Source organism: Micropterus salmoides, unplaced genomic scaffold (genome assembly GCF_014851395.1).
Source record: "Micropterus salmoides isolate LMB-PRFRI ecotype aquatic unplaced genomic scaffold, ASM1485139v1 Ms_hic_scaffold_14, whole genome shotgun sequence".
Classification (NCBI taxonomy): domain Eukaryota; kingdom Metazoa; phylum Chordata; class Actinopteri; order Centrarchiformes; family Centrarchidae; genus Micropterus; species Micropterus salmoides.
In genome coordinates, this window is record NW_024040485.1 from 32,968,883 (window position 1) to 32,989,031 (window position 20,149).

A 20,149-nucleotide genomic window follows, 5' to 3' on the forward strand; every position below is an offset into this window, starting at 1 on the left:
AACAGCAGGTTATTGTAGGTCATTTTCCACCTTATAGTTTAGTGTTTATTTACTTGAATCTGCTCTTGTCCCCACACTCACACACACCTCGCCTCCACCTCTGGTCTCTCACGGCAAACACTGGCTCCGCCTCTTTGTCTCTCTCTCTCTCTGTAAGTGTCTCTGCTGACTTTCTCCATCAGCAGTACGTTTCATTATGTCGCCCTGTTTAATAAATTAACCTGTGATTCAGTTTTCAAGTGCGCATGTGGATCGAAACTGAAACTTAACCTTAGTGAGTGACATCTGCAGTGGTGCGTTCACCTCGTAATGTAATGTTGTATCTAATATTTATGCATTTGACTCATAACAGTTCAAAATAGCACTGTAGCAGCAGGACAGAGGGTCAGTGACCTTCTACAGGGAGAGCAGTGATTGGTGGTTATGTAGGGACTGAACCCTTCTATAGGATTTGACCTCTGACCCCTTGTTTTGTTACCTCAGAATAGTACTGTACCCTTCTATGGGTTTGACCTTTTATTTTGCAGACTCAAACCCTTCTATGGTACCTAACAGATACCTAAAAATATCCTATATAACAGGGGTATTCAATTAGATTTCAAAGAGGTCTAGTTAGAGAAAATTTCCTGAAGCAAAGGTCCGGAACATCAAAACAACGAACTTGCGTTATCATTCAGTACTATAACCTATAGTTGTATCAACACATGTTTTTAGTCAACAACGGACTGTCAAATCAAATAATATTTCAGTCAGTTTTCACATCAAACTGGAGGGATAATAAATAATAACTATTCAAATATAAATTCTAAATTTAAGTAAACTAAAGTGCCTAATTTTTAGAAATAATGTGATAAAAGTGTAGCTTGAAGCGATGAAGTGTAGTCTTAACCAATTTTATAATAAACACTCAACACATCATAACAAATGAACAGCTGTAATGCCTCCTCTTCTCTTTCATTTCCTCTTACAGAGCTACCACTTTCCTACTTTCTGTTGTTCAGTGAGAAACGTGAGCTCCAGCTCGCATATTGGAGATCTATTGATCCAGGTTGAAGGAAGCCAGGAGACAGATTTTACAGGACATATGGCGTTTTATTTACAATAAGGAGAAAAAATAAACTAAGGTACCCTCAGGGAGGGTCTACAAAAAACAACTTCCCAAAAACAAGGAAGCGCCCACAAATGCCACAAATGAGAAAACAACACAGGATACAATAATGAATTTCACCCTCCCTCCACTGAGGGAGTGAACCCCACCACAAGGTTCAGACTTATCACTTGCTGCACTGCAGTTTCACCCAGCTCTCCATGCCGTCTGCCCTCCACACTCTCCACACCCAGTCTGCCTGTTCTCTGCTCCTTATACCGGCTCCTGCGCTCCCGCTGATTGTAAACTGGGGACAGGTGTGCACCCTAGCCTCCTGGCTGCAACATTATGGGGGGCAGGACCTGCAGAGCACAGACACACAGGGCTCAAGGGCCGTAACAGGGGGGCTCAGCTTTTCTTAGATAAAAGTAGGGGGGGCGCCAAGGAAAAAAGGTTGGGAACCACTGTCTTAGGGTGTCCTCACACTATGTTACCGTGCCCAAAGTCCAGTTTGGTTGACTAGTTTGAGCACGGTACCCTGACCTGTGCCGGTGCCCCCCTGAAGAGATGGACTCAGGCAGGGTAAGGTTGGACACAGGACACATCTAATGTGATCGCTAACTGTCCTGGAGCTCTGAACTCAGACATAAACCCCATTGTGCTGTGTGAGAGGGAGCACTTTTATTCAAAACAGTAGTCGTATGTAGTGATGACTTAAACATGCGCAGGCCAGAGGGGGGGGGGGGGGGGGGGCGTTTGTACTCAGGTAAGGGACAAGACAACTGGACCTTGTGTGAACACTCTCTTGATCTCCTACCTTGTCTTCGTTGGATAACTTGCGGTAAGTGACTTGGACCCTTTCCCAGTCAATGCTGTGACTGATTTTTATCTGGTGTTCTCAGACAGTTGATGTCTGTTTCTGCCACAGGTGGCATTTACACTGGGGACACTGGGGACGCTGGGGACATGTCCCCATCAGTTTTTGAATTAAAAAAACATCTGGAAAAATAGCTTGCATGAAGAAATATTAAATAACTAAACACTTTGAGAAAGGTTTATTTGCACAATAAGAAAACATGCAATGCAATTCAAATATAGAAGAAACAAATGTGCTTTGTCCAAAAAAGACAAGTTTCCTTTAACATGAATAAATGAATTTCCACTATAAATTGGTGCAGAAACCAGAATGCAGGAGGAGTTTAATGCTGGAGGATAACACACAGCAGCTCTGCTTTAATCTTGAGAAGCTGCAGAGCTGCAGTCTCTATTCATTCAACTTACATTGTAAATTTCCAGCTAAACTGAGGCTTATTGAAGATCTCAATTCAATTCAAATTAGCTTTATTGTCATGAATGTGTAATAACAATATTGCCAAAGCATCATACATACAACATAAGAACAATCAACCCCATACATTTCATTAAGCAAGTAATCAAAGCGTAAAGTAATGAAGTGTATGTGTGTTTGTGTTAACAAAAAGATATATATTAAAAAATAAATAAATAAAACAGTAAGCGTTTTGTTTTTAATAATTAAGTGATTAAAAATAATAATGTTTTTTTTTTTAAAGAAATCGGTATCAAATGTAAAAACAAAACAATTAGTAAAATATCAAATGATCAAAATAATAATTTTTTTAAATAATTTCATAATTTGAAAATCTGTACAATTATTTATCAGTCTGAGGTTCCACTGGTTGTCCTCACTTCATGGCATGAGGAGACATATTTTGCAGCAATTATTTCACATTTGGGCATTTCTCCCAGTAAATAGGGGAGTTTCTGTGCGTCTGATATGAATTCGAATTCGGGGCATATTTGGGAAATGTTTGCAAAGTGTTTTTGTCTTAGTGTTTTATATTTGGGGCATGAGGTTAGAAAGTGCAGCTCTGTCTCTACCTGTCCCCTGTCACACTGGGAGCAGAGTCTCTCCTCTTGTGGTAGCCTGCTCTGTCTATGGCGACCCTTTTCTATGGCCAGGCTGTGTTCACTCAGTCTGTATGTTGTCAACATTTCTCTTAGTATGGGACATTTTATTGCGCTCAGGTAATTTGCCAGTGTGAATTCTCTTTTTAGGGTCAGATAACATTGTAATTTACTTTCTGTTTTGGTCGTTTCTTTCCAGTATTCAATATTATTTTTCTTTCTGCTTGCTGATAATTTGATTTGGTCTGCTTGAGTTGGTGTTGCTGCCCTGAGGCTGTTGGGGACTTGTTACTGCAGAGAGCCTCAGGACCAGCTGGCTGAGGGGACTCTTCTCTGGTTTCAGCTCCTGGTATGTTAGGGCTTTGTGATGATATGTCTGGGGGTTAACTGATTGTAAAATTTAAGTGATCTTTTCTGTATTTTTATTGGCCGAGCTCTGCTCTGCACAGGTTATTTGGTGTTTTTCTCTGCACCTGCAGGATGCTCTTACAGAACTCACTATGGAAAGATTCTATGATTATTTTGTTCCATTTGTCAAATTCATTACTAAGTTTTGGCCCCCAGATGTTGCTACCTAATTATTGGTTATAGTACAAATTGGAAAATTTTAAGCCAGATTTCAATTGGAATATAGATTTTAATGTTTCTTTTTATTGCATAGAAAGCTCTCCTTGCTTTGTCCCTCAGATCTTTCACGGCCATGTTGAAGTTCCCTGTGTATGTAATGTTGAGGCCAAGGTAAGTGTAGTTTTTTGTGTGTTGTAATTTAGTTAGTTTTTCAAATTAGACAATGAAGCCAAATGATTAAATATTGAATTAATTCTCTTGAATTAACTCTGTACAGACCCAGCATATGGCAGAGCTGTAGAAGCTGCATACCGCTTGTATTAGTCAGCTTGTCAAAGCTCTTTCTAGCAGGACATTCAGGGAGGGGGAAGCAGGTGCTTCCAGGTAAGTGTTGGTCTCCCTGGGTGTTCATAGTGTCAGCTCTTTCCCCAGTTTGAGCGTTCAAGTCCCCACAGAGTAACACATTTCCCATGGTTTTATAATGGTTAACTTCCTCCTCAAGAATAGAGAAAGTATCTGGGTTGTAGTAGTAGTAGTATTCTGATGGAGGTATATAGATGACAAACATGTAGACATGTTGCTCAGCACAAATGATCTGTTTGTTCATTTTCATCCATATAGAAGATTCTTCTTTTTTAATGACTGTGATGGACTGGCTCAGTTCTGATTTACACCATATAATCAGGCCTCCTGAATCTCTGCCTTGGGTTATTGTGGGTTTTTTGTTGATGGTATAATAATGTCAGTGTAGCCGTGAGGACGACCAGTGGAAACATCTTCTCTGCACCATGTCTCCTGTAAAACTATGATGTCTGAGTCTTTTAAGTCTCTATTAAAATCTGGATTTCTGCTCTTTAAACCAAAAGCTGATGATCTCAGACCTCGAATGTTCCAACATGTTATTGTAAACGATTTCATCTCCAAGTGTAATCTGTTCAAAAATTAGACAAACACCTTAAAAAACTACTAATAATAGTAAACTAGATATTAAATAATACTAGTAACAAACGAAAAGAAAAAAAAGTGTAAAAAGAGGAAAATAGTGTTGTAGGTAAATGAATAAAATATTAAACTTTGAGTGACGTTTTAGAGTCTTTCATGTGTGAAATACTGTTAAGAATTATTGTGATGTCTCTGAGAGTCTCTGCTCTTCCACCATGTAGCTATATGAGGCCAGAGCAGAGCAGGTTTAGCATGTGTAATATGTCTTTGAATTCACCAGAGGGGGGCGGGGCTGTGGCTCTTCTCACCGCTGCAGCGTAGTTCAGTCCAATAGGCTGCTGCTCCTGTAGTCCTGGTTCTTCCATTGGGATGAGGGGGGTATAGGACCTCCAGGCTGGGGGGCTCTCTGGCTGGGTATCAGTGGCCAGTGTTGTGTTGGCAGTGGGTTGTGATGTTGGTGATGCGGTGGGTTTGGTGGCCTGTCCGTCCTCTCTGACAGCCGGGGGTGGATGTATGGTGGAGGTCTGGATGGTCTTGGAGGTCTAGGAGGTCCTGGAGGTCTGCGTGGGGTCTGCGTTGTGTGGTTACCCCTTGGAGTGGTAGTAGGGCTCCTTCCAAGAGCAACATCCTTCAGGTTCCTAGCAAGGGGGGGACTGCATTTCTGTGCAGGTGTATGTTCATACAGGCAGTCCAGGTGCAGGGTCGGGTGGGGGGCCAAGAACACGTTGGGTTTGAGGGCACAGTCCCTGGAGAGTCCTGCTCTCCAGTCCTGTCCAGGGCCTCAGAGTGCTGGAGCAGGACAGGATCAGTGTCACATCTGCAGGCTGTCTGTCTGGAGCAGGGACAGAACAGGACGGTTGGAGAGATGCTTGCGAGGACCTCCTTCTCCTTCTCAGCTCTCAGTCTCGTAGCAGGAAAGTCGAGCTCAAACTGTCTCAGGTCTCCTTGTATCGTGGCAGTTCCATGTTTGAACAGGTTTACTGTTATTCTGCTGGTGTCAGTCATTTTCTTCCAGTGCACTTATTTTGCTTTTGATAGCTGGGGGGTAGTCGATGGTTTCAGAGTGTGGAGACATCATGAAACAGGTGTTGATCTTCGAGCTTCTGTGTTTAAAACAGCACTACTGCTGTTTGATGCTGTTGCTAGGTAACCACAGTCCAGTGTTAGCTTGTTAGCTATTAGCTTGAGTGTTTCAGTTGGGACTTGTTTTATGGTAATAAATGCAAAAACTTACTGATTTCAGTGTCCAGTAGTTTGCTGTAACTTGTTTATTTTTGTTCTCTCCTTGTTTGTTTCTCTTCAGTTTGATGCTGTTTTCTGAGCTCCTTCTTCAAACTGTCTCTTTTTCTTCTTTCTCCTCTTTTTCTCTCCTCTGGCGTATTGTGGTCACTTATTTTGCATTTTCCTCATAAAAAGTCGGTGTTTATCCAATTTTTGGACCAGAAACAAGCGTTTTTTTTTAGCAGCAAGTCTCAAACATGACTTCTCAACAACAACAATCTCTCTCTCTCTCTCTCTCTCTCTCTCTCGCATGCCGTGCTGCCGACAACTGCATGCATGTAGTCGAGTATTTAACAGACTGAAGGGGTGATACACTGTAAAAAATATTTTTATGTGGGAATAAATATTTTATTATATCACCACTTCAACAAATCCTGACTGCATCATCAACCACTGAAGTTTAACAGTGTGTGACTCCCTCTAGTGGACGTTGTGGAGTATTCTGTTGTCTTTGCTCCAAAGGTTTTTGTACAGAGTTTTGGTGTTTCCTGTCACTGTGGGCTGCACAGCACAGTAGTACACAGCAGAGTCTGTCACTGCAGCAGAGGAGATCTGCAGATCCAGATGGGTTTTATCATCACTCACTTTAGCAGACCATCTAGACTTTGTTGCATTTTGTGTTCCCAAGTGAAAGATGAGGAACTCTGGTGGTTTTCCTGGATGCTGTAGATACCAGAAGAAATAATCACTACCAGTTGCTTTTTTAGAGTATGTGTAGGACAGAGTAACAGAGCTGCCTTCTAAAGTGAACTCTTCATTCCTGACTGCAGTGAGTTCTTCACAGCTGACACCTGAAGGAAGAGATAACTCTGTTATTTCATGTTGTAAAAGACTCAACAAATGAATCCCATCCAGAAAAGTTAGTAATGAAACTTTCTCAGCAGGATCTCACATACCTGTTAGAATGGATAGTAACAGTAGAGAAAGTACATAATAGTCCAATGACAGCATGTTGAATAAAGGGAATGTTTCTGCTTTGTGTATTGAACTCTGCTGAATATGGAAGTTCCTCTCTCTTCTATAGTTCACTAACAGCTTAGCTCCTCCCTCAATCTCTCCGTCTCCTCGCAGCTCTGGATTTTCACTCTGTTCCACTTCCTACCTTACCAGTAAATTCTACAGGATGTGAAAGTTTTTGCTTTATTTTCTGTAAATGAGACGTAGGTAACACTTTATTTTAAGGTGCTTGTAATAGGCAGTAATTAACAGTTAATAAGACACTTATAAGACCTTATAGGATGCTTATAGACAACAATATAAGTGTTAATTAAAGCCTAATAAACTATTAATTGATTAATTATTGCTTATAAGACAATTATAGGCCTTTATTAGAGCTATAAGTTATATATACCTCATGAATGCGAGATTGGACATCACATTGTAATTTGCACTCCTAATACAGCTACCCTTTATACTTCAGTACATTTCTTATTTTCTTAGACAACTAAGATGGTTTGTGAAGGTTTTATCTTGTTCCTGTCGACTTTAAATGTGTATTTTATGACGATAAAATGACAGTTAATTTGAATAGAGTCTGGTGGGTTTGGCGATTTCAGGGATGTTTCATGTTAAAACAAAACGGATCTTACTCTTTAACAAAAGCTTGACCTCAGCTGGGATCCTTTCCATAATGTTGTCAGACACTAAGAATAATTATCTGAGCGTGTCAGTGGCAAAACAAGCACGTTATGGATGGAAACTGAAGGTGTGCAGCGGCATATTAATGTTACATTGTAGCTTGTTTCACGCTGCCACTGCAGCCATCTCTTGGACCAATTTCTAATGTCGAGGTTGAGAGAAAACACCCTAAGACATTATTCAAGCTGCTCTAAAAATCCAAGTGCTAAAGTTAGCTTACACGACATGCTTTATTTTATATCTGCATGCTAAAGTTAGCTTAAACTACATGCCTTATTTTATATCTGCGTGCTAATGTTAGCTTAAACTACATGCCTTATTTTATATCTGCGTGCTAATGTTAGCTTAACCTACATGCCTTATTTTAAACTACATGCCTTATTTTATATCTGCATGCTAAAGTTAGCTTAAACTACATGCCTTATTTTATAGCTGCATGCTAAAGTTAGCTTAAACTACACGCCTTATTTTATAGCTGCATGCTAAAGTTAGCTTAAACTACATGCCTTATTTTATGGCTGCATGCTAACGTTAGCTTAAACGACATGCCTTATTTTATGGCTGCATGCTAAAGTTAGCTTAAACGACACGCCTTATTTTATAGCTGCATGCTAAAGTTAGCTTAAACGACATGTCTTATTTTATAGCTGCATGCTAAAGTTAGCTTAAACGACATGTCTTATTTTATAGCTGCATGCTAAAGTTAGCTTAAACTACATGTCTTATTTTATGGCTGCATGCTAAAGTTAGCTTAAACGACATGCCTTATTTTATAGCTGCATGCTAAAGTTAGCTTAAACGACACGCCTTATTTTATAGCTGCATGCTAACGTTAAATGTCAATATTAATATTAATTTTTATTAATAAATGTATCTTATAAGCTGCCTATAAATATTAAGATTTTTTAACCCTAACCCTCTACAAGTGTCTTACAAGGAAATAACAATTCTGTTAATTTATCAATAGCCAGCCCTTATAAAATGTTAATAAACAGCTTAATAATGTTTATGACAGGTAAATAAACATCAACAAGTTCCTAATAAGGGCCTATAACTGTCTTATCAATAATAAATGAGTTAATTGTGCTTTAGTTAACACTTATTTGTGTTATAAACATCTTTATAAAGTGTTTGATTATTTTTTAATTGCTGCTTATTAACTGTTAATTACTGCTTATTACAAGCACCTTCAAATAAAGTGTTACCGAGACATATTTATATTTACTGGTGTTCTTAATTCTCTGCAATTATGCTTTTCTTTCTTTCTGATTTTCTTTTTTATAAGTCAGCCAAAGTGAAAGCACTTGTGATTAACTTAAAGAAAATAGAGCTCACAGCCGGATGCTGAGTTCATCAGTCAGTTATCGTCTATTCCATAAACCAATCACAATGTGTTTTAAGACTCCATATTATTGACATGGTGTCATGGTTTTGGGTTTTGATGTTGTTATTTTCTATTTTATGTTGTATCTCCTGTGTCTTGTCTTACTTTATTTCCTGCCCTCGTGTTTTCCCGCCCGTTTGATTGGCTGCCCTGTCCTAATTAGTTTCACCTGTGTCTACTTAATCTCCCCTCACTTGTGTGTTTAGTCTGTGCGCCTGCCTTGTCTTTGTCTATATGTCAAGCTTTCTAGCCATTTCCCAGTGTTTTCCTGTGTTTTGGATTTTTGGCCTGATGTATTAGACCGTTTAGATTTGGTTTATTGCTGCTTCCTTTGGATGTGTTTGCTATGTGTCTGCCTGTGTGGACCTTGGCCTGCCTCAGCTTGCTGTAAGTCAGTGTACTCTTTTTTTATTTTGAAAACCATAAAACTGAACCTGCCATGCCTCTGGTTCTGGGTCTGGTCCACTCCCTCGTGTTCCTCGTTGCCCAATTGAACTTACTGTGACACAAAGATATTATCTCTGTATGTTCCCTTTGCCTATAGGTTTAAAAATCATGATTGAAAAACCCTCGAGGAAGATCATTCAGAGACATCCCCTCCTAATGAAAGGCTTCCTGCTAAGTGTTGTTAAAATGTTTTATACCTATAAGATATTACAAATATTTCATTGATTCATGTAGAATATAAGTAATTTAAGACTTCATCATCACACTGAAGTTTAACAGTGTGTGACTCCCTCTAGTGGACGTTGTGGAGTATTCTGTTGTCTTTGCTCCAAAGGTTTTTGTACAGAGTTTTGGTGTTTCCTGTCACTGTGGGCCTCACAGCACAGTAGTACACAGCAGAGTCTGTCACTTCAGCAGAGGAGATCTGCAGATGAAACTCCTTTGCTGTTTTGTTATGTGCAAAAGAAAAACCTGGTTTCTCTAAATATTCTTTGATTCTCTGATGAGAAACTGTGGAGATGAACTGGACTTCTGTTGATACCAGAAGAAGTAGTCGAAAGATCCTGAATAGTTGCAGGAGAGAGTCACCTTCCAAAGCCAGCATTACATCTTTAAATGGTTTCACTAAATCCTCAGAGGATCCTGAAAAAGACAAAGAGAGATTTCACTATGACATTTGGAATTTATTAAATATCTTATGTTAGCATAAAACATTATATTCCAAATTTATTTTCATGTCTACATCTCCTGCTACATCTTTTAATTTCTCACCAGTGTGAAACATGAAGATGATCATCCAAACTAAGCAGAGCTGCATCATTTCCACTTGTACTGAATGAACAATAGAGAGAACACAGCAGCTCTTCACTTCCAACATGAAGCCTTTCATATTCAGTTGTGGAGCTCCTCCTCTTGCTGTGCTCTGTTTCCATTCAGGCTGATGGAAGCTTTAGAAATGACAGTGATGCTGCAGTCATCATCATCCAAGAAGGTCAGACTGAAGGAGGAATCTGCAGGAAACTGAAGGAATCTGGACACAAACACCTGTCTGAAACCTCCAATCTGCAAACTGTACACAACTTCTGTTGGAGCCTGAAACCTGGTTAAACTTAAAGATCCCCACTACCCATAATGCTCCTGTGAATCCTCCCCCAGTGTTTCATTAGCAGCTGGAATCACAGTGACTCTGATAAAACAGGAATTAGCAGAATCCATCTGATATGAAGCTGTGGTTTGAATACCACTTCCCTCCTCTTTGAAGAGTAGTCAGATATCTGGGTTCAGGTTTTTGTACAGCCTCTTCTACACTTTGTATCATTGTGTTTCTAGAGCACAGTAGTAGAGAGCTGTGTCTGCCAGGGTTAGATCTCTGATGGTCAGTGTAGTTGATGTTGCTGATGTTTCAGATCCATATCGTTCATTAGGAATATACTTATAATTACTCAGTGATTTTGCTCCTTTCCAGAGTATAAACTGAGGTGCCTGAAGGTCAGAATGATGTTTGTACCAGTAAAGGTATACACCACTTGCTGTTGTCTGATAGTTGCATGTGAGTGTGACAGATTGTCTTTCTCTTTCACTGACTTCCTCTCGTACAGGAGAGATTGTGTCTCCAGCTATTAGTCCTGGAAAAAGTAGAGCAAATGAAGCCATTAGACTAACATTGTTCATGAGGCTGAGAGGAGAAGACAGTGGAAAATGGCAGCTGTACAGTGTTACTCTGTGGACACAAACACTCCAACACTCACCTATGAAGTGTGAGCAAAGTAAAAAGAGGTAAAGCAACATGTCTTTGGAGTTGTTAAAGCCAGACAGACAGCAGATGAGCAATGTTCTTCCACTGCAGTAGAATGAAGAAACTAAACAGCCTCTCTGCTGCACAGCCCTTCTCCTCAACATCAAGCTGATTGTGCTTTTAGTTCCTCAAACATTTCTGCTCTGGAGACGCAAAGAATCTCATTGGTTGAGTTGGACTTCAGTGGGCGGGGCCAGAGAATCCCCTTTTTAGAGATTGGCTGTCTACCAAAGTTCAGTTCAGCCAGTGAGATTATTTGTGCATCCAGAGCAGCTCTGCCTCAGAGAAATGTTTCCTGAATGTCCACTTTCAGTTCTTCACACCACTGTGAGACTGAGGAAGCTGGATTACCTGAAGATTTGGTCTTTACTTGGGAACATGGAGGACATTTTTTACTCTTCTTTGTTACTGTGGAGAAATTGTGATATCAATATTTTATATATTAAATCAGCCCTAGCAGGGATCAGAAGCCATCATGTCTTAGGGTGTACTCACACTATGTGATCCATACTGGGCCCGAGCACGTTTAACCCCTGACCTGTGCCGGTGCCCCCCTGAAGAGATGGGCTCAGGCAGGGTAAGGTTGGACACAGGACACATCTAATGTGATCGCTAACTGTCCTCGAGCTCTGAACTCAGACATAAACCCCATTGTGCTGTGTGAGAGGGAGCACTTTTATTCAAAACAGTAGTCGTATGTAGTGATGACTTAAACATGCGCAGGCCAGAGAGGGGGGGGACGTTTGTACTCAGGTAAGGGACAAGACAACTGGACCTTGTGTGAACACTCTCTTGATCTCCTACCTTGTCTTCGTTGGATGACTTGTGGTCAGTGACTTGGACCCTTTCCCAGTCAATGCTGTGACTGATTTTTATCTGGTGTTCTCAGACAGTTGATGTCTGTTTCTGCCACAGGTGGCATTTACACTGGGGACACTGGGGACACTGGGGACATGTCCCCATCAGTTTTTGAATTCAAAAAAACATCTGGAAAAATAGCTTGCACAAAGAAATATTAAATAACTAAACACTTTGAGAAAGGTTTATTTGCACAATAAGAAAACATGCAATGCAATTCAAATATAGAAGAAACAAATGTGCTTTGTCCAAAAAAGACAAGTTTCCTTTAACATGAATAAATACATTTCCACTATAAATTGGTGCAGAAACCAGAATGCAGGAGATGATGAGTTTAATGCTGGAGGATAACACACAGCAGCTCTGCTTTAATCTTGAGAAGCTGCAGAGCTGCAGTCTCTATTCATTCAACTTACATTGAAAATTTCCAGCTAAACTGAGGCTTATTGAAGATCTCAATTCAATTCAAATTAGCTTTATTGTCATGAATGTGTAACAACAATATTGCCAAAGCATCATACATACAACATAAGAACAATCAACCCCATACATTTCATTAAGCAAGTAATCAAAGCGTAAAGTAATCAAAGTGTATGTGTGTTTTTGTTAACAAAAAAAGATATATTAAAATATAAATAAATAAAACAGTAAGCGTTTTGTTTTTAATAATTAATTGATTAAAAATAATAACTTTTTTTTTTAAAGAAATCAGAATCAAATGTAAAAACAAAACAATTACTAAAATATCAAACGGTCAAAATAATAATTTGAAAATCTGTACAATTATTTGTCAGTCTGAGGTTCCACTGGTTGTCCTCACTTCATGGCATGAGGAGACATATTTTGCAGCAATTATTTCACATTTGGGCATTTCTCCCAGTAAATAGGGGAGTTTCTGTGCGTCTGATATGAATTCGAATTCGGGGCATATTTGGGAAATGTTTGCAAAGTGTTTTTGTCTTAGTGTTTTATATTTGGGGCATGAGGTTAGAAAGTGCAGCTCTGTCTCTACCTGTCCTCTGTCTCTACCTGTCCTCTGTCACACTGGCAGCAGAGTCTCTCCTCTTGTGGTAGCCAGCTCTGTCTGTGTCGACCCTTTTCTATGGCCAGGCTGTGTTCACTCAGTCTGTATGTTGTCAACATTTCTCTTAGTTTGGGACATTTTATTGTGCTCAGGTAATTTGCCAGTGTGAATTCTCTTTTTAGGGTCAGATAACATTGTAATTTACTTTCTGTTTTGGTCGTTTCTTTCCAGTATTCAATATTATTTTTCTTTCTGCTTGCTGATAATTTGGTTTGGTCTGCTTGAGTTGGTGTTGCTGTCCTGAGGCTGTTGGGGACTTGTTACTGCAGAGAGCCTCAGGACCAGCTGGCTGAGGGGACTCTTCTCTGGTTTCAGCTCCTGGTATGTTAGGGCTTTGTGATGATATGTCTGGGGGTTAACTGATTGTAAAATTTAAGTGATCTTTTCTGTATTTTTATTGGCCGAGCTCTGCTCTGCACAGGTTATTTGGTGTCTTGCTCTGACAGAACTCAGTATGGAAAGATTATATGATTGTTTTGTCCGGTTTGTCAAAGTCATTATTAAGTTTTGGCCCCCAGATGTCGCTACCTAATTATTGGTTCTAGTACAAACTGGACAATTTTAAGCCAGATTTCAATTGGAATATAGATTTTAATGTTTCTTTTTATTGCATAGAAAGCTCTCCTTGCTTTGTCCCTCAGATCTTTCACGGCCATGTTGAAGTTCCCTGTGTATGTAATGTTGAGGCCAAAGTAAGTGTAGTTTTTTGTGTGTTGTAATTTAGTTAGTTTTTCAAATTAGACAATGAAGCCAAATGATGAAATATTGAATAGATTTTGTCCACAGCAGAATTTACACCAGAATTATTCTGGTTTTTTGATTTTCCAGTAGTTTTCGACTTTTGGTACGCCCCCATGCTGTCTGGGGTCCATCTGTATGGGTATGTGCTGTTAAACAGGCACTAGGGGCCCCAGACTTAGACTGAGCCCTTTTCAGATTCATGATTTTGCTGTGGTCTGAGAGGGGTGTGAGGGGGCTCACTGTGAAAGTTCTGAGAGACATTGGATCTAGATCTGTAATGAAATAATCTACCGTACTACTGCCAAGAGCTGAGCTGTAAGTGTAGCGACCCAGAGAGTCCCCTCATAGCCCGCCGTCGACTCTGTACAGACCCAGAGAGTCCCCTCGTAGCCCGCCGTCGACTCTGTACAGACCCAGAGAGTCCCCTCATAGCCCGCCGTCGACTCTGTACGGACCCAGAGAGTCCCCTCATAGCCCGCCGTCGACTCTGTACAGACCCAGAGAGTCCCCTCGAAGCCCGCCGTCGACTCTGTACAGACCCAGAGAGTCCCCTCGTAGCCCGCCGTCGACTCTGTACGGACCCAGAGAGTCCCCTCGTAGCCCGCCGTCGACTCTGTACGGACCCAGAGAGTCCCCTCGTAGCCCGCCGTCGACTCTGTACGGACCCAGAGAGTCCCCTCGTAGCCCGCCGTCGACTCTGTACGGACCCACAGAGTCCCCTCGTAGCCCGCCGACTCTGTACGGACCCACAGAGTCCCCTCGTAGCCCGCCGTCGACTCTGTACGGACCCACAGAGTCCCCTCGTAGCCCGCCGTTGACTCTGGTGCAGGGTCGGGTGGGGGGCCAAGAACACGTTGGGTTGTGTTGTCCTTCAGCAGGTGTAGTGAGAGTTTGGCTGGATGTGGTCTGGGTCTGAGAGGTGGGCACAGGGGCTTGTGTGGAGTTCAGTCTGGCTTGTAGACTGAGCCTGTCCCGGTCCTGTAGCTCTTCTCTCAGAGTAGCCAACTCAGTTGTGCAGTTGTCTCTGTCCTTCCTAAGTTCCTTCACCTCCTCACTGAGATGATCCGGCTGTCTTCTCTGACGAGTTAGTTCTTGTTGAAACTCTCTCAGCTGTGATTTGACACTGTCCTGTTCTTTCACTGACAGTAGGAGAGGTAGGCTGCTGTTGGTCCAGCTGCTCTCTGACCTGGACCAGTTCTATTGTTCTCTCATGATGTCCAGGGCCTCAGAGTGCTGGAGCAGGACAGGATCAGTTTCAGCATCTGCAGGCTGTCTGTCTGGAGCAGGGACAGAACAGGACGGTTGGAGAGATGCTTGCGAGGACCTCCTTCTCAGCTCTCAGTCTCATAGCAGGAAAGTCGAGCTCAAACTGTCTCAGGTCTCCTTGTATCGTGGCAGTTCCATGTTTGAACAGGTTTACTGTTATTCTGCTGGTGTCAGAGTCATATTCTTCCAGTGCACTTCTTTTCCTTTTGATAGCTGGGGGGTAGTCGATGGTTTCAGAGTGTGGAGACATCATGAAACAGGTGTTGATCTTCGAGCTTCTGTGTTTAAAACAGCGCTACTGCTGTTTGATGCTGTTGCTAGGTAACCACAGTCCAGTGTTAGCTTGTTAGCTATTAGCTTGAGTGTTTCAGTTGGGACTTGTTTTATGGTAATAAATATAAAAACTTACTGATTTCAGTGTCCAGTAGTTTGCTGTAACTTGTTTATTTTTGTTCTCTCCTTGTTTGTTTCTCTTCAGTTTGATGCTGTTTTCTGAGCTCCTTCTTCAAACTGTATCTCTTTTTCTTCGTTCTCCTCTTTTTCTCTCCTCTGGCGTATTGTGGTCACTTCTTTTGCATTTTCCTCATAAAAAGTCGGTGTTTATCCAATTTTTGGACCAGAAACAAGCGTTTTTTTTAGCAGCAAGTCTCAAACATGACTTCTCAACAACAACAATCTCTCTCTCTCTCTCTCTCTCTCTCTCGCATGCCGTGCTGCCGACAACTGCATGCATGTAGTCGAGTATTTAACAGACTGAAGAGGTGATACACTGTAAAAAATATTTTTATGTGGGAATAAACACTTTATTATATCACCACTTCAACAAATCCTGACTGCATCATAAACCACTGAAGTTTAACAGTGTGTGACTCCCTCTAGTGGACGTTGTGGAGTATTCTGTTGTCTTTGCTCCAAAGGTTTTTGTACAGAGTTTTGGTGTTTCCTGTCACTGTGGGCTGCAGAGCACAGTAGTACACAGCAGAGTCAGACAGCTGAAGCTTCTGGATCTTCAGAGGAACTGATTTTGAGGTGGAATCAACTGTTGATGAAAACCTGTCCTTGATGTCGTCTGCTGTTTTCCCTTCATCCCGTTGAAAGCGGCTCAACATGAATTTGGGGCTGTTGTTTCCATCCTGTTTGTACCAGAACAAAGTTGGACTTGGGTTGCTAGTCTCAAAAGTACAGCCAAGTGTAACTGTGTCTCCTTCAGCAGCAATGACATCTCCTGCTGGCTGGGTCACTCTGTCTTCTCCTTTACACTCTGGGGAAGAAGAGAACATGCAGAGGAAGAGATGGATCAATAAAGATGATTGATTAAAGGAGAACAATCAGTAGGTTTAAAGAGTTACCTAGCCAGAGAGTCAGAATCAGGATGTTTCTCAGCCAGTGGTTCATGTCTGCAGTGAGAGGGGAGGAGAGAGAGGAAGAACATTGATACTCTGATGGATCTGGGCCTTCACATCATTGGCCCTTCCTCTTCATCATCTGTTGAGGAACTCTCAACATTTACATCTCATTTACATCTCAGCTGTTTAGCTGATGCTCTTATCCAGAGCAGCTCATAATGAGGAGCTTTAACATGTGAACTTTCTGTTACAACAAAGTCTCTTTAACCAGTTTTCACCCTGGAATAGTTAATTCATCAACATGGGTCTGTAATCATTTTAGTTTGTCTCATCATCAGTGATACCAAAGCATTCTGTGTAGAAGAAGACTTCCTTGTGGAGTGCCTTACTGTACAGAAATAGCCTCAATTAAACACCATGATCTGGATTAACTGTGTTTTATTAATAACAGGAGTAATGTTGTAACTTGTCATTAGATTGTGTTGTCAGTGTCCACTTGGTGGCGCTGCTGTTCAGTAAAAGGAGGAGCTGAAGTGAGTAAATCTTCAGAGGAGCTGTCAGGTTTTTGTACAGAGTTTTGGTGTTTCCTGTCACTGTGGGCCTCACAGCACAGTAGTACACAGCAGAGTCTGTCACTGCAGCAGAGGAGATCTGCAGATCCATTTGGGTTTTATCATCACTCACTTTAGCAGACCATCTAGACTTTGTTGCATTTTGTGTTCCCAAGTGAAAGATGAGAAACTCTGGTGGTTTTCCTGGATATTGTCGATACCAGAAGAATCGATCTTGACCATCAGCTTGTTTAGAGTATGTGTAGGACACAGTAACAGAGCTGCCTTCTAAAGTGAACTCTTCATTCCTGACTGCAGTGAGTTCTTCACAGCTGACACCTGAAGGAAGAGATAACTCTGTTATTTCATGTTGTAAAAGACTCAACAAATGAATCCCATCCAGAAAAGTTAGTAATGAAACTTTCTCAGCAGGATCTCACATACCTGTTAGAATGGATAGTAACAGTAGAGAAAGTACATAATAGTCCAATGACAGCATGTTGAATAAAGGGAATGTTTCTGCTTTGTGTATTGAACTCTGCTGAATATGGAAGTTCCTCTCTCTTCTATAGTTCACTAACAGTTTAGTTCCTCCCTCAATCTCTCCGTCTCCTCGCAGCTCTGTAGGTTATAGTGGCTTCTAGTGGTAAGGGCTGTGAATTGCGACCTGATATTAACCAACGGCACACTGGCTGCTCCCCCTCCCTTTGGCAGTCCTAAGGAGAATCTACGGTGGCAGATTGGTTTAGTGGTGGTTTAGTTTCAACTCCGGTCTCTTGTCATCACAGCGTCAGCATGCCGTTCAGAATGCAAACTTAAGGATAATATGGAGATGAGACATGTGATTTTTGGTGATATACAGATCAAAAGACGTTGAGCTGTATTCTTTACATGATGGGTGCTTTTAGTGAATTCTCAAACATTTGACACATCTTCACCGTCTGACTGAACACTTGAGTTATAAAGTACTGGACCCACTGTGACCTGGTAAATGTCAGGGAAAAAATACAACCTCTGTAAAATAAGTGAATGTTAAATTAACTTTAGATACATCAATAAGGTGTCTGGTTATTTAGTGGATTTGCTGCTCATGTGAATCCAGTAACACTTTATTTGGACAGTCAATCTGTAGATGCTCTACAGAGTATCAGTATCTCTACTGAATGTCTGCAGACATTCAACAACAAAGTGCCTGTAGTACATCTACACATATTCAACAAGACATCTATAACCCATAAGAAGCATTTAAAACCACATTTGCAACCATCAGTAGCATTCCCTGAAGGTATATTTTCATTTTGGTAATCTATAGAATATCTATAGATACTCAGCTGCATTGCTACAGCACATCTGTAGCTTATCAGTAGCATCTCTGAATGGATCTTTTCATATTTGGTGTTCTATATGACATGTACAGCAAATATTTAGGAGTGTATTCGCAACATCTCTAGTGTATCAGTAACCCTTTCACAACACATGTGATGTCATTCACGTCACCATCCACAGATGTTCCTTGTGACTATCCAAATAAAGTCAAACACACGTGAAGCTTAGTTGACTGTTTATGGCTTATGTACTTCACAATATCAAGTCATCAACATAATCAGTGCATTTACAAAGTCTAGTAATCTTCTATAGATGAATGTCTCATTCAACTAAAGTGAAACACAAGTAAGCTTTTAGTATGTCTGACACCACAACATTTTACTGGCTGTGCAACATTTGCTTTGAGGAAGCATGTAAAACATTGAAACAATGAAAAACAAATCAGATGCTGATTATTTCATATTCTTTATGTCCTTGAAAAGTCTACCAAGGATTCCATGTTTGTGTCATTCAATAAAGCAGAGCTGCCTTTTCAGAGACCTCTCTGTTCGGTTGCCACGTAAACGCCATACCTCCTTCTTGTAGGTCTGCCAGGCCCTCTCAATGTTCTGAGTGTGTAGACCTGTATCTACGTAATGCTGGCTGTGGTTGACCTTCACATGCCTGTAGCCCTCCTGGGAGAGACTTGAATCTGCTCTCCGCTCATCACTTACTACCATACTCTGACGTCTGGTGGGTTTTTTGATGATAGGAACCAACGTATCCTTGTCCCTCCTCTTCACAAGACGAAGGACAGGACGCCTGGAGTTCCCCCATATTTCCAACATTCCAAATACCCACGTCTTTCTCCTCCATGTTTTCCAAAGCGTCCTCTGGCGTACTGAAATAAAAAACATTAAAAGATAATGAGAGGACAAGGAGACGTTTTTAAGAGAAAGTCTGCATTGCCATCAGTTTGATAAAGAGATGAGTGTTTGAGCTGGTTTGTGAGAGTGATTTGAATCAGTAAAATATAATTGAGAGAAGCATCTTCTTCCTACAATGTTGTACATTCTTTATTTTTGTTCTTTTTTCTGTGTGTAAATTTAGTGTAGATATTGCAAATTTAGACTTTAAAACTACAACTTGATGATTAGGTTAGCAATAGAATACATACCTTTCTTTTATGACAGAATTTGCTTTAGTCCATGTGGACGAGAACATCAGCTCCACCGATTCGCTGCCCTTTTTGCTTCCGATGCTTTGTCATGCTTTTAAGTTTCTTTGCCATCCTTGAGAGTGCAGTGCTGCTCTTAGAAATCCCATCTTGCAGCATGTCCACTTGCCGCACACACAAACCTTGTGAAAAGACATTTAATTCATGATTGTGTAAAACATATAGCAATTTGACCAATTTAAAACAACCCTGTATATTTGTTGGATTCCCAGTGTCCTGACTATGCTTTAAACCATCTATAGCTAAAAGCACAACCAAATTCCTGCAGGTCTGTTATACCCTTAAATGGCTCTAAAGAAATATAGCTGCACCGTGAAAAATAAAACGTTATTTTTTCTTGAGCAATGGTAATATCAAATATAAATTCCAAGCCAACAGTAAAAGTATTAAATGCAAAAGTAAAATCAACCATGTCTGATTTTTGTATTGTCATCCAGGTTGACAATGCAATTTTAACTACTTAAACGCACAATAAACAAACATGAAACAAATGTGAAATATGTTAAATTAAATGAAACATTTATCGTTTCCTATGTTTTTAATTTAATGGCATAACCAACCTAACTAGATTTAAAGTTTATAATGCACTTGCATTACATTAAATTCAGTTAGGTTCAGACACAACTTTAGCAACTGTTAAACCAGTGAGGTTTAATAATCGGCAAAGTTGTGTCTTCTAAAGCACAAATCTTTT

General features: G+C 40.7%; 1 gene segment (V, D, J or C); it reads right to left on the reverse strand.

Moving 5' to 3' along the window:
- Positions 1-15,963: 15,963 nt before the first annotated feature.
- LOC119903037 lies at positions 15,964-16,413 on the reverse strand (the record flags this gene model as incomplete). The annotated part of the segment is given in 2 exon segments: positions 15,964-16,277; positions 16,366-16,413. Coding segments are annotated over 2 exon segments (360 nt in total), but the record flags the coding sequence as incomplete, so codon positions are not given.
- Between the last annotated feature and the right edge of the window lie 3,736 nt (positions 16,414-20,149).